At 44.6% G+C, this 13,962-nt stretch overlaps 1 protein-coding gene and 1 long non-coding RNA gene across 3 annotated transcripts in view; both read left to right on the forward strand.

The window, feature by feature from the left end:
• The window catches only part of CWC27 (CWC27 spliceosome associated cyclophilin), a 237,114-nt gene that overhangs the window by 33,615 nt on the left and 189,537 nt on the right, over positions 1-13,962 (forward strand). For both annotated transcript variants that reach the window (XM_048850911.2, XM_048850912.2), the window contains exons 8-9: positions 5,461-5,540; positions 8,593-8,626. In XM_048850911.2, coding sequence (XP_048706868.1) covers positions 5,461-5,540; positions 8,593-8,626 — 114 coding nt within the window. The remainder of the gene's footprint in view (positions 1-5,460; positions 5,541-8,592; positions 8,627-13,962) is intronic.
• On the forward strand, positions 1,479-2,859 carry LOC142072125 (uncharacterized). Its single transcript, XR_012668423.1, has 2 exons — positions 1,479-1,816; positions 2,488-2,859. It is a non-coding gene; the product is annotated as an uncharacterized LOC142072125 (long non-coding RNA).

The following is a 13,962-nucleotide window of genomic DNA, read 5'->3' on the forward strand; positions in this document are numbered from 1 at the left end:
GGTCTAGCCACATAACTTTCTTTCTCTGCCCCTTTGTCTTGGCTGAATCATGGGCAACCAGACCTAGTATTCAGAGCCAGAGTCTGCAGTCATGAGATGGGAGTCAAGTATCGGCTGGCTCAGGATACCGGGGGAAAGGGAGCAGGAAACAAACTGGAGATCTGAACCACGAGTCAGGAACCAGAGTCAGGCTGGGTTGAGGTACCAGGGGGTAAGAGACAGGAGACAAAATGAAGATCAGAACCATAAGTCAGATGCAAGGAGTCATGCTAGGTCAGGATGCCAGGAAATCAAGCTCGGGGAGCAGGAAGCACAAAGAGCACAGTCTAGAACATGGTGGAACCCTGTTGTTCGGACAGTTTTCTGTTCCTGCTGCTGGCTTAAGTAGGTCAGCCAGCACTCACCAATAGGACCTCATGGGTGGAGCGTCAAATTGGGGCTGAGCATCATGGGTCCCAGGTAAGCAATTGTCAGCCGTCTGCCAGGTGGCGAGTTGGAGCGTGGCCACTCCCATGAACCCAGCAGACCCAGGTTCCGAGACCTGTGGTTCATGGCATCCTGCTAGCTGGAGTCCTTAAGAAAATTGAGGTCCGAGCTGAGCGTGGCAGGATGTCAGGTTCTAAGATACTGCATGCAGATGTAGGGCTATTCTGCTAACTGATTTGGTAGCCAGATAGTGTGGGTCCTGTTGGCTTCAACTCAAGAGAATAAAAAGGTAGACTGTTGAAGAGACTGTTTTGTATTAATTTTGATGGAATATATGTGCCCAGAGAGTCAAGATGTTAACATGACCCTGTCACCGTGTATAATACCAAACAGTTAAATGTGGTTCGGGGTTTTCAGTACTGAGGCCTCAGTCTGCTTAGTACCATGGCAAGCACACTAGAAAATTCATGCCAAAGTTCGGAAGTTTATTGATCAGGATATGTAAGAGAAGAAGAATCAGAAAAAGTCATAGATATTTTGGAATTGAAATTGAATGCTTATGCAGAACAAACTAAATCAAAACCTGTTTAAGTCCGCATCTCTCTCTGAAAAAGTATCAATTTGGATCTCATTTTGTCAGGCAGTCCTTCTTGGTGGGGAAGAAAGGATTAGTTTGTTGTTCACTTCTGAGGTGTGAATGTCAGTCATCTTCTCTGCCTTTGACAAAACAGATACAAGGAGGAAAAAGAGAGAGTATAATAAAGATGAGGGAAATATGGGTTTTATTGATTGTCAGGATACCAACCACCTGGTCAGGCATGGCACTCTGACCCGGCACTAGAACAGTTGTTCCTGTGGACTCAGGCTCACTTTCCTGGTCTGGGATGTCATCTGTCTTGTCTGGTCAGATCAATCTCCTTACAGGTTTTTCTCAGGCTTGTCAGTGCTGGATGAGCAGTCTCATCTCATTGTGCTAGTACTGTGTGGTACGGTAGGTTTAATGATTGTGTGAGAAGCTGAGAGAGATAAGATAGGAGGAAAATAGTGGGGGATGAACATAGGAAGGGAGGACAGAGCAGGGTCTCGGACAGAGCAGAGTCTCAGGCTGGAGTTTTTACTAGTCTACTCATGATGGCCAGGTGTCCCGACTAGCACCCTGAGGTCTGGGTACCGCATTGATGTGATGATGCATGAATGAAAGAGTACCACCATGGACATTTCAGAGCCCAGTTCAACAAGGCAGGAGGAGGAAAGTGGGAGCGAGGGTGCTGAGGAGGAGGAAGACACCCCGGCATCCCTAGATGCATGCAGCCAGGAGCTGTTCTCAAGCCAGGAGGAAGGTAGCCAGTCGCAGCGGCTGGTGCTTGGGGAAGGACAAACACCAGAGGAGGTGCGCGGTAAATGGCTTTTATTTTGGGAAGGAAGCTATTCGGTGCGGGCTTTTGGGGCGAGGAGGGTTAGGGCTGCATGCATGCCGAGATGCAGAATAGCGCGTTGATGTGCTCTCTCACATCACAGTAATCGACTTCAGTGACCTCTACAGAGGTCTCATCCAGAACCGGTGCAATGCACTTGCGCAGGTTCCTTGGAAGCGCTACTGTGCTCTTCGTCCCAGTCAGGCTAACAAGTCCATGCCACTGTGCCGTGAGAGGCGGGGGGACCATTGCTGCACACAGGCAAGCTGCATATTGGCCAGGGCAGAAGCCGCATTGTAGTAGAAGACCCTCCCTTGCTTCCGAGGTAACTCTCAGCAGCGAGATATCTTCCAGGATGAACTCCTGTGGAAAATGTGGGGACAGTGTTCAGTGTGGGGCCCCCTGCAGCTGTTGGCTGTCCCTAGGCACAGAACCGCAGAGGACAGTACGGCTGTGAAAGAATCAGTTCCCCTCGACCCTGTGCTTACTCACCATTTTGGGGCTCCTGTGGGTTATGTGAGCTTGCTTTGGGAAGGGCAAATTATGCTATTGTTAGACTGTGTTCGTCTTTAAGTACGGGTGAATCATTGCTCTGTCTGGTGTGAACAATGCTGCCTCTGTTAGGTGTTGCATTTTGCCTTTACAGATGCAACCTTGAGATCTCAGCCGTCTGTGTTATCACCGGCCAAAAGACTCCAACGAATTAGGAAGAGGCCACGTAAAAGCAAAGAAGACATGCTGCATGAAGTCTTGCAGCAGTCCCTTAATGAAAATCAAAAAGTGCAGGAGTGAAAGGAGAATGAAACCCCATCACCATGCAGTATAGCCAGCCTGAAGTGCAGCACTTCTTGCACAGCACTCCAGACAGGAAGGCTGAGTATGAGAACAGGACATACGCAAATCTGTGATTGAACTGTTACCCACCCCACCCCCTTGCCCTTTCTGTTTCCCAAGCAGTTGTGTTTCTTTTCAGTAAATGAATTATATTTTAAATAAATGGCTTTTTTGGCTTTGAAAACTTCTTTTATTGTATTAAGTAAAAGATACCTTAGCCCGGGAAAGCAACAGGCACTGCAAGTCAGTGTAGCAAGCACAGATTCCTACTAACATTGGAACCACTGTACTTCACTCCCATGCAGGGCACCAAATATTACTGGAGGCTTTCGGCCTCAAATTGCTCTCTCAAGGCATCCCTGATCCTTGCAGCTCCGTGCTGGGCCCCTCTAATAGCCCTGCTCTCTGGCTGTTCAGATTCAGCCTCCAGGTGTTGAACCTCCGAGTTCCATGCCTGAGTGAATCTTTCACCCTTCCCATCACAAATGTTATGGAGGGTATAGCACGCGGATATAAGCGCAGGGATGTTGTCATTGGCCAGGTCCAGCTTCCTATACAGAGAGCGCCAGCAGCCCTTTAAACTGCCAAAAGCACGCTCCACAGTCATTCTGCACTGGCTCAGCCTGTTGTTGAACCGCTCTTTGCTACTGTCAAGGCTCCCGGTGTAGGGTTTTATGAGCCACGGCATTAAAGGGTAAGCGAGGTCTCCAAGGATCACAATGGGCATTTTGACTTCCCCTGTGGTGAACTTCTGGTCCTGGAAAACAGTCCTGGCTTGCAGCTTCCTGAACAGGCCATGTTCTGAAAGATGCGTTCATCATGCACCTTTCCAGGCCAGCCTGCGTTAATGTCAATGAAACGCCCACAGTGATCCACAAGCACCTGGAGAACCATCGAGAAATACCCCTTCCGATTAATGTACTCAGAGGCTAAGTGGGCTGGTGCCAGAATTGGAATATGCATCACATCTATTGCCCCTCCGCAGTTAGGGAAACCCATTTGTGCAAAGCCAGCCACAATGTCATGCACATTACCCAGAGTCACAGTTCTTCTGAGCGGGATGCGATTGATGGCCCTGTAAACTAGCATCAACACAATTCCAGTGATCGACTTTCCCACTCCAAACTGGTTAGCAACAGATCAGTAGCTGTCTGGAGTTGCCAGCTTCCAGATTGCAATAACCACCCGCTTCTCCACCGGCAGGGCAGCTCTCAATCTCATTTCCGCAGGATGGGGGCAAGCTCATCACACGGTCCCATGAAAGTGGCTTTTCTCATCCAAAAGTTCTGCAGCTGCTGCTCATCATCCCAGACTTGCAGGACAATGTGATCCCACCACTCAGTGCTTGTTTCCCAAGCCCAAAAGTGGCGTTCCACGGTGGTGAGCATGTCCATGAATGCCACAAGCAATCTCGTGTCATATGTGTTACATGAGTCGATATCGTTGGACTCCTCGCTGTCAGTTTGTAGCTTAAGGAGTAACTCGACTGCCAAACGTGACGTGCTGGCGAGACCCATCAGCATATTCCTCAGCACATCGGGATCCATTACTGCAGACCAAAAGGGAAGACAGAAAGCACAGTACAAAAAACATTGAAAGAAGGTGCCAAATGTGGACAGAAGCACAGGGATTGCTGGGATGCATCACGGGGCATTGGGACAGGACCCAGAATGCCCCACATCCCCTTCCCACAAGCCACAGCTCCAGAATGGGAAGAGGTGCTCTGTGGGATAGGTGCCCATAATGCACCACTCCCAATGTCGCTGCAAGTGCCGCAAATGTGGCCACGGCAGTGCACTTGCAGCTGACTGTGTGAACACACTGTAGTGCTTTCCCTATTGCACTCTCCGAGGGCTGGTTTAACTCACAGCACTCTACATCTGCAAGTTTAGCCATGCCCTAAGAAGAAGGGACTTGTTGGAACAAATAACTTTTCACATAGCTAAATGGGTAAAAAAAAGTCTGACTTCCACATCATACAAAGTTGAGGGCGTCGACAGGGATTAATTCAGGATAAAAAGTTAAATCTTCAGATGTGACCTTTCTGACGTTCTTTTCTTCATTGAGGATGGGCTCAGTGGCACCTTCCTGAGGCTTCAAGCAGCGGATATTGAGTCCTTAAAGTACTACATTTCAGAAATTATATGCTGAATAAAGGCTCCACTGTCTGTCAAACCTTAGTTCACATTCACGGCTGTCTCTTCGGTTGAGAAGGGAATGCTTTCCTACTTGAACCTTTGTATATAAGGACCTGGGCGTGTAGTCAGATCTTTCGATTTGCTCTGTCAGGTTTTATGGATACTACCTTCAGTAGATGGTTCCTGCATGCTACACTCTGAGGAGTTTAATCTCTGTCTGTCTGTTCTAGTGATGGATAGTGCTGCTATAAGTGGCAACTGTCTGAATTGGCATGGAGAGATGACAGACTTTCTTACCTGTCTGGTTACCCAAGTTTGTCTACACCAGCTGGGGTATCCCACTTTTCTATTGTATTGTGTTGATGGCAGTGGGACTGTTTCTCTGAAACTGTTATGATGTAATTTTTTAGATTTAATAGCATTTTTAGTGCTGAAAGAGCTATTAAATTTGTAGACTCAACTAGCCAGTCCCCTTGAAAGGAAGAGTGATCTCACAATAACTCCCTTTTTGCTTCTCTCTCCCTTACTTCTTGGGCTAAAATTAACAGGAAATAAATTACAATTTTTACCAGAGTCCCCTCTCTTCACTTCCCACTCTCCTAAATACGGTTGTGTAACTTTTATTTTATTTGTTTATATTTTTATAGAGCATGAAGGGAAAAAGTAAAAGCAGTCATGACTTGCTGAAGGATGATCCACATCTAAGCTCAGTTCCTGCTGTTAAAAGGTGAATACAATAGTTTTAATCTACAGAACTGCTTCAGTTTCAATATGTTAGATCTCATTGGCACCAGGCACTTTCATTTTATCCATTGCTTTTTCTGAGTAACAGTTCTCCCCATACAGGGTTTCATGAATAAAACTATTTTGTCATTAAATTCAAGTCATTGTTGGTGTGCCAAAATGTTTCCCATCACCAGAGACATGATGAGAGAGGGCTGGGAAAGAACCTTCTTGTTGGCTTGGCGCACTTCATCAAGTCTTGGCCTTTGGGATTTCTTTAAAGAAATTGCACTGAATGCTCATATTATAATACATGTTTACAGTTTAGAAAACCAGATATTGGGAGATTATATATGATTAGTAAAAATATCTATTAATGCCTGATCTGTGCAAGATTGCCCATCAGTCAATAATAAATTTATTTATTTGTAGATGAATGGTAAAGATTGGTTGGAGACTAAAGAGTTTAAGAATAGGGAGTAATAGAGAAGGGAAAGAAAATAGATAAGAATCACAGGAAGAACAACAGATTGTCGCTGTTCTCCTCCCCTAAATCCCAATAAATCCCATAAAATGTGCAATTAGAGAGAAGGCTGCCCTAGATGCCAACTACTCACGCTACAAGTCCAGGAATGGTTTATATGTGAGATCATAGATGTCCATCTTACTAGTATGGATAAAGGAAGTTTGGGTTTTTTGTTTTTACATTTCATTCTAGTATACCCACTAGTCCAAAAATCAACAGATGACATAGTTTTGCTTTTTTATGTTTTCAGTAGAATTCTTTTGACTGCCATTATTGCTTTCAGGAGCTACCTCTTTTCATGCTTATTCAAAGTAAGTGTAGATGAGGTATCCTGCTACTTCATCTTTGTCCAAAGTGGTCTCTAGGACCACCATAATTTCTCTAAAGGGTTATACCAGGGGTCAGCAACTTTTCAGAAGTGGTGTGCCGAGTCTTCGTTTATTCATTCTAATTTAAGGTTTTGCATGCAGTAATACATTTTAATGTTTTTAGAAGGTCTTTCTATAAGTCTATAATATATAACTAATCTATTGTTGTATGTAAAGTAAATAAAGTTTTAAAAATGTTTAAGAAGCTTCATTTAAAATTAAACTAAAATGCAGATATTATCAGTTTAGTGTGATCCTTGCCCTTGCTTTTCCTTGCTGAGTTTTTCAATGTCTGGCACGTATTTGGATACTCTAAGCTGCACACAGGCTTCTGAGTGATCAGTTGTTAGCCGGCTCCGAGAGGGACAGAGGACAGTTTTCATGTGTGAAAATACCTGTTCACACAGGTATGTGGATCCAAATGCTGAAAGCATTGCAAACACAATTTTCTTCAGACAGTTAAATTTCACTGGCAGGGATGTCCTGCAGGTCAGAACAGAGGCCCCATGATCTCTCTTGGTAGCTTTAAGTGTACTCCGCAGATCTCCAAAGTTTGATGCCCACAATTCTGAGCTTTTTAACTGAATGAGCTGCATTTCGAAATACAGACAAATCCAAGTTGCTTTCGTTGAACTTTTCAGGTTTAATTAGAAAAGAAAGCATTGGGCCAAATCGCTGGAAATCTTGAAATCTGTCAGAAAATTCTGATTCCAGTTCTTGTATGTACATTCTAATCTCAACATCAAATGCAGTGCGCTGTTCCACGTGACATGAAAGTGGTGTAAGCAGCAAATCAGGACTTAAATATCCCAGTACAGTGGTGCTGGAACAATTTTTAAGGTGGGAGTGCTGAGCTGTGCCCCCTCTTGCCCCTATCTGCACCCCTCACTGCCACAGGCTGGGCCAGTGGGCCAGATGGGACCCCAGAACAGCAGCAGAGCCCCCCGGCCAAGTGGTCTGCACCTGGGATCGTCAGCAGGCTGAGCAGGGCTGGCAGATAGAACCCCGGCTAGCTGGGGGCCAGCGGCCGGTACCTCAGGCCAGCAGCGGAGCCCCTGGGACCGATGGCCGGGACCCGGGGTCAGCAGCGGGCTGAGCGGGGCTGGTGGACGGAACCCTAGCTGGCAGCGGGCCAGCGGCCGGTACCTCAGGTCGACAGCGGGCCAGCGGCCGGTACCCCAGGTCGACAGCAGAGCCCCTGGGACTGGTGGCCAGGACCCAGGCAGTGTGAGTGCCACTGAAAATCAACTCACATGCCACCTTTGGCATGCGTGCCATAGGTTGCCTACCCCTGGGTTATACCCACACCATCTTCCCTCCACTTGCCTGTTGTGCTCTTCACTTGGGCCAGAATTGCTTGGTTTAAGAGCACAAAGTCCTCCAGATTCGCAGAAAATGCATACATTGCTGTTTGGTTTGGAGGTCTTGAAATGTGCTGTAGCAGAGTGTGGCAGTTCTCCCTTGGCTCCTGCCTCTGCTAAGTCCACAAAGTCACTCTGAGACCCTAGGGTTAGTATCCACTGGTGCAATTTATTCACAGGCTTGTTCCCACCACAGTTTCACCACATACAGTTAGCCCTTCACCATCTGCAGGCAGGAGGGAGGGAAGAGCTACCTCCCTGTTTCCACTCCCTGCCTTTTCCCTTTCTTTCTGCTCTTCCTCTGGCTTCCTTCCCCTGAGGCTTTTATACAGCCCCAGGCTAATTAGGCAGCAGCTATCTCTGCTTCCCCAATTAGGGCTAGGTTATCTCCAGCCAGCTCTAATTTATCCCCCTAAAGAGGAGCTGGTGTGACGGAGGGCTGAATCAGCAACCCTTTGCCCAGCACCCTATCACAGTGCTCACTAACTGAATTTACCCCTTACATGGTAGCATTGTGTTTTCTTACTGGTCTGTCCCACATTTTTCAAACTCTTCTAGCTAGTGGGTGTGACAATCAAATGGTGGGAAAATATAATCAACTGACATTATAGTGATGAGCATGGTGAAAGTGGCTAGATGGGGGGGGAACTCTGGTATAGTTTTAAATATATAACCTAAGTGAATTCGTGATTAAGATACTGCTGTACTGTTTTTAAATATGACTCTTATCAACAGATTCAGAGTGCTTTAGAGAAGGAGCTACTATCTTATGTGGATTGTCTCTCTTTTTTCCCCCCCTAGTGAAAAAGCAAATGAAGTGAGGGATTCAGACAAGGTGAGTGGCACTTCTTCCGCAAACAAAGTTTTGACTCATTGTAGATACTCATTCTATATTTCATGTGAATTATTGCTCTTAAGGGTGAGGTAATACTCTAAAGATTCAGCAGGGTAGAGTGTGACCTTGACCTGCCACACACCACCTCCCACATTCTGCATAGACTGCTGCCTGAACATTTCTGACAGCAACTTAGTGGTAGACAACGTTCCTCTAAAGTTATAAATCAGTCAAGAAGAAAAAAAATTCCTCAGAAAAAAAATTATGTAATAGAACAAATACCACAAATGAAAAATCTCCAGCCACTGAGGTGTGTGAGAATCTGAGTGGAAAGATGTATTTATAGAAACAGAATTTCAAGTAACTTTTCCTTTACTAAAAATGCCATCCATCATGGCTACAACTACACTGCATCTATGAGGATTCTCACTTCTGAGAACCAGAAACTTGAGGAATATCCTTAAGGTAAACAAACTGCAATGAACAGAAATAATACAGTCCAGAGCCAACAATGGAACATGGAGGTTTTTTAACTGCAAAAAAGCTCCTTCCTACATTTTATTATGGAGAATAAAACTTTTTGGTTGAAGTGTGGCTTTGCCTGAGTCTTTGTGCCAGGGGCAGCATATTATTGCACTGTCCCTAGAGCAAATTGTGACTTTGAGACTCCAGGCAGGGAAAAAATCATGTGCCAGGTATAGGCTTGGTAGAGTATAATTGCCCCAACATAACAATGCTGGCAGATGGGTTGGAGAAGCTTTCATGGGCAGCAGAAGATAGTAGCTCTGTACAGTCTGCTCCAGCCCACACAATTACATATGGTATGAGTGACTGGTCTTAGGCTCTCATACTCTCTTGCCATGACTTGGCCCTCAGTTTGAGCAGGAACCAGATGGAAGTAGAAAAACTTTGCACAAACAGTATTTGACCAGCTTCAACTTAAGGAACATCCATCCATACAGCATACCTTCTTAGGGGAGGCTGAACTCCCCCACTCCTTTTGGAAAAGGTTCCAGAATAGAATCATAGGGTTAGAAGGGACCATAAGGGTCAACTAGTCTAACCAAGAGGCAGGATTTGTTATGTCTAAACCATCCAATACAGATGGCTATCCAGCCTCCTTTTGAAAACCTCCAGTGAAGAAGCTTCCAGAACCTCCCGAGGCAGTCTGTTCCATTGTCCTACTGTTCTTACAGTTGGGAAGTTTTCCCCTGTGATTTAATCTAAATCTGCTGTGCTGTAATTTGAAATCATTGCCTCTTGTCCTGCCCTCTGTGGCAAGAGAACAACTTTTATCCATTTTTTTTTTAATGGCAGCCTTTCAAATATTTGAAGACCAGTATTATGCCCCCCCCGCCTCCCTTCCAGTTTCTCTATGTCCTTTCTATACATTGCTGACCAAAACTGGACACAGTACTCCAGAGGCGTAACCAGTGCTGAGTTGAGCAGTACTATCACTTCCTGTGACTTACATGCTATGCCACTGTTAATGCAACCTAAAATTGCATTTGCCTTTTTTTTTTTGGCAACACCATCTCATTGCTGACTCATGTTGAGGCTGTGATCCACCACAACTCCTTCTCAGCAATGATGCTGCCAAGCCAGTTTCCCCCCCATTCTGTATTTGTGCATTTGGGTTTTCTTTCCTAAGTGTAGCACCTTGCATTTGTCTTCGTTGAATTTCATTTTATTATCTGTACCCCAGTTCTCCAATTTCTCAAGATCCCTCTGAATTTTAGCTCTATCCTCCAAACTTGATCAGTATGCTCTACCTACATCTAGGTCATTAATAAAGATGTTAAACAACACTGGACCCAGAACAGATCCCTGTGGAGCCCCCTTGAGACCTTCCTCCATTCTGACATCATTCCATTAATAGTTACTCTGTTTGCAGTTGTTTAACCAGTTATGTATCCACTTAATAGTAGTTCTGGCGATCCCACATTTCTCCAGATTATTTATCAGAATGTCATGTATATTATGGTATATTATGTCTACTGCTTTCCTCCTATCGACCAAACCAGTTACCTTGTCAAAGAAGAAAATCAAGCTGATTTGTTCTTGGTAAATCCAAGTACTGAGTCCAAAACGTGATTCCCTTCTGGAGGCCAAATCCAAACAATAATGCTTTATAAATGTATGGAGAAAGGATCCTGTCACAGCTTTGCAGATATCTGAAAGAAAAATACCTCTGAGATAGGCAATAACAGCAGCCTTGACGTGGCTTTCCAGCTTCAGGCCAGCCAGGTCATATCAAAAAAAAAAAAAGAGAGATCCACTTGGATCCTTGTGATAACCGCAATACCCAGAAAATTGTTAACAAAAGGAAAAAAGTTGGGAGCACTTTCCAAGCCTTTTACTGCACTCCAAATAGAACCCCCACGACCGTATGATGACATGACATGCTTATGAAGGTGTTCCTGGGATGAGCATGCATGTATGTGGGGAAAGTTGGCAGGATAGCAGGCCCATTAAGGTGGACTTCCAACATAATTATGGGGAGGAATCTCAAATGAGTTTGAAACATCACTATATTTTTGTAAATTTATTATAAGATGGGTCAGTCATTGGGCCTGTAGCTTAGTCACTCTTCAAACCAAAGCCACAGCCACTAGGAAAATGACCTTGAATTTAAGAAACTTAAGTTCAGAGGAATCAGGTAGTTCAAAAGGAGCTTTTGTCAGGATCAGTATCCCATGACACACGTTTTTTAATGGGAGCTTTGAAAAATGTCAAGCCCTCCATGAAACTGAAGAGGGTACAGAGATACTTGTTCATTTTTGGCCAGCTCATGATAGGTGGAACTACCAGCCACATGACCTGCATGGAGTTATCTTTTAATCTGGTCTTAAAATAGAAAGTTGAGACATCAAAGTGAGAATCCTGTTAGAGGTATCTCCAGAGAAGCAGGTACATCATTTTCATTAACATATATAACAAACCCCTAGAACCCTGAGCAGGGGTATTCTATCTGCTACCCAAGATCCATAAACCTGGAAATCCTGGATGCCCCATCTCAGGCATTGGCACCCTAATAGCAGGATTGTCTGGCTATGTAGACTCCCTCCTCAGGCCCTACGCTACCAGCACTCCTAGCTATCTTTGAGACAAAACTGACATCCTGAGGAAACTACAATCCATTGGTGATCTTCCTGAAAACACCATCCTAGTCACTATGGTTGTAGAAGCCCTCTACACCAACATTCCACACAAAGATTGACTACAAGCCGTCAGGAACAGTATCTCCGATAATGTCACGGCAAACCTAGTGGCTGAACTTTGACTTTGTCCTCACCCATAACTATTTCACATTTGGGGACAATGTATACCTTCAAATCAGTGGCACTGCTATGGGTACCTGCATGGCCCCACAGTACGCCGACATTTTTATGGCGGGCTTAGAACAATGCTTGCTCAGCTCTCATCCCCTAATGCCCCTACTCGTGCTAACTGATGACATCTTCATCATCTGGACCCATGGAAAAGAAGCCCTTGAGGAATTCCACTATGATATCAACAACTTCCATCCCACCATCAACCTCAGCCTGGACCAGTCCACACAACAGATCCACTTCCTGGACACTATGGTGCTAATAAGCGATGGTCACATAAACACCACCCTATACGGGAAACCTACTGACCGCTATACTTACCTACATGCCTCCAGCTTTTATCCTGACCACACCACACGATCCATCGTCTACAGTCAAGCTCTATGATACAACCACATTTGCTCCAACCCCTCAGGCAGAGACAAACACCTGTAAGATCTCTTATCAAGCATTCTTACAACTACAGTACCCACCTGCTGAAGTGAAGACACAGATTGAGAGAGCCAGAAGAGTACCCAGAAGCTACCTACTACAGGACAGGCCCAACAAAGGAAATAACGGAACGCCACTAGCCATCACCTTCTGCCCCCAACTAAAACCTCTCCAGTGCATCATCAAAGATCTGCAACCTGTCCTGAAGGACGACCCATCACTCTCATAGATCTTGGGAGACAGGCCAGTCCTTGCCTACAGACAGCCCCCCAACCTGAAGCAAATACTCACCGGCAACTACACTACAAAACCACTAACCCAGGAACCTATCCTTGCAACAAAGCCCATTGCCAACTATGTCCACATATCTATTCAGGGGACACCATCATAGGGCCTAATCACATCAGCCACACTATCAGAGGCTCGTTCACCTGCACATCTGCCAATGTGATATATGCCATCATGTGCCAGCAATGCCCCTCTGCCATGTACATTGGCCAAACTGGACAGTCTCTACGTAAAAGAATCAATGGACACAAATCAGACGTCAAGAATTATAACATTCAAAAAGCAGTTGGAGAACACTTCAATCTCTCTGGTCACTCGATTTCAGTCCTAAAAGTGGCAATACTTCAACAAAAAAAACTTCAGAAACAGACTCCAACGAGAGACTGCTGAATTGGAATTAATTTGCAAACTGGATACAATTAACTTAGGCTTGAATAGAGAGTGGGAGTGGATGGGTCATTACGCAAAGTAAAACTATTTCCCCATGTTTATTTCTGCCCTCCCCACCAACTGTTCCTCAGACATTCTTGTCAACTGCTGGAAATGGCCCACCTTCGTCATCACTACAAAAGGTTTTATTTTCCTCTCCTGCTGATAGTAGCTCACCTTACCTGCTTACTGTTGTTACAGTGTCTATGGTAACCCATTGTTTCATGTTCTCTGTGTACATAAAATCTCCCCACTGTATTTTCCACTGCATGCATCCAATGAAGTGAGCTGTAGCTCACAAAAGCTTATGCTCAAATAAATTTGTTAGTCTAAGGTGCCACAAGTACTCTTTTTCTTTTTATGTATAAAAATTTATAATATTTATAAAAAGTAATTGTTTATATTTGCAACATGCCAGTGTGACACTTGCATCACAGATATGCGTTTTCATACTGTGCAAAGAAGCACTGTGGATATATAGAACCACCTCCCCTTCCATTCAGGATTGTATAAAAATCCTGTGTTATGTAATACACAGTAATTGTTTACATGGAAAATTAATATTAAGAAAATATTTAATTTGTCTTTTAATAAAGTTTAGAATCTGGAATCAGTTAAGATACCCTGGTTTCAGACAGATCCCAAGGGGTCCACAGACCACAGTTTAAGAATAAATGATTTAGGATATTAAATAGTGTGGAGTTATTTAATATTTAAATACCTGTATTTGTGACTGTAGCTCTGAAAAATGTATGTCCTTTGTTGATACTACTGGTTCATCTTCTAAGGTACCTCTGAAAGATATAGAGGATATGTTCCTCGGTTTACATAGTTCATATTTTGAGGCAATTACAA

This window comes from Caretta caretta, chromosome 5 (genome assembly GCF_965140235.1).
Source record: "Caretta caretta isolate rCarCar2 chromosome 5, rCarCar1.hap1, whole genome shotgun sequence".
Taxonomy (NCBI): domain Eukaryota; kingdom Metazoa; phylum Chordata; order Testudines; family Cheloniidae; genus Caretta; species Caretta caretta.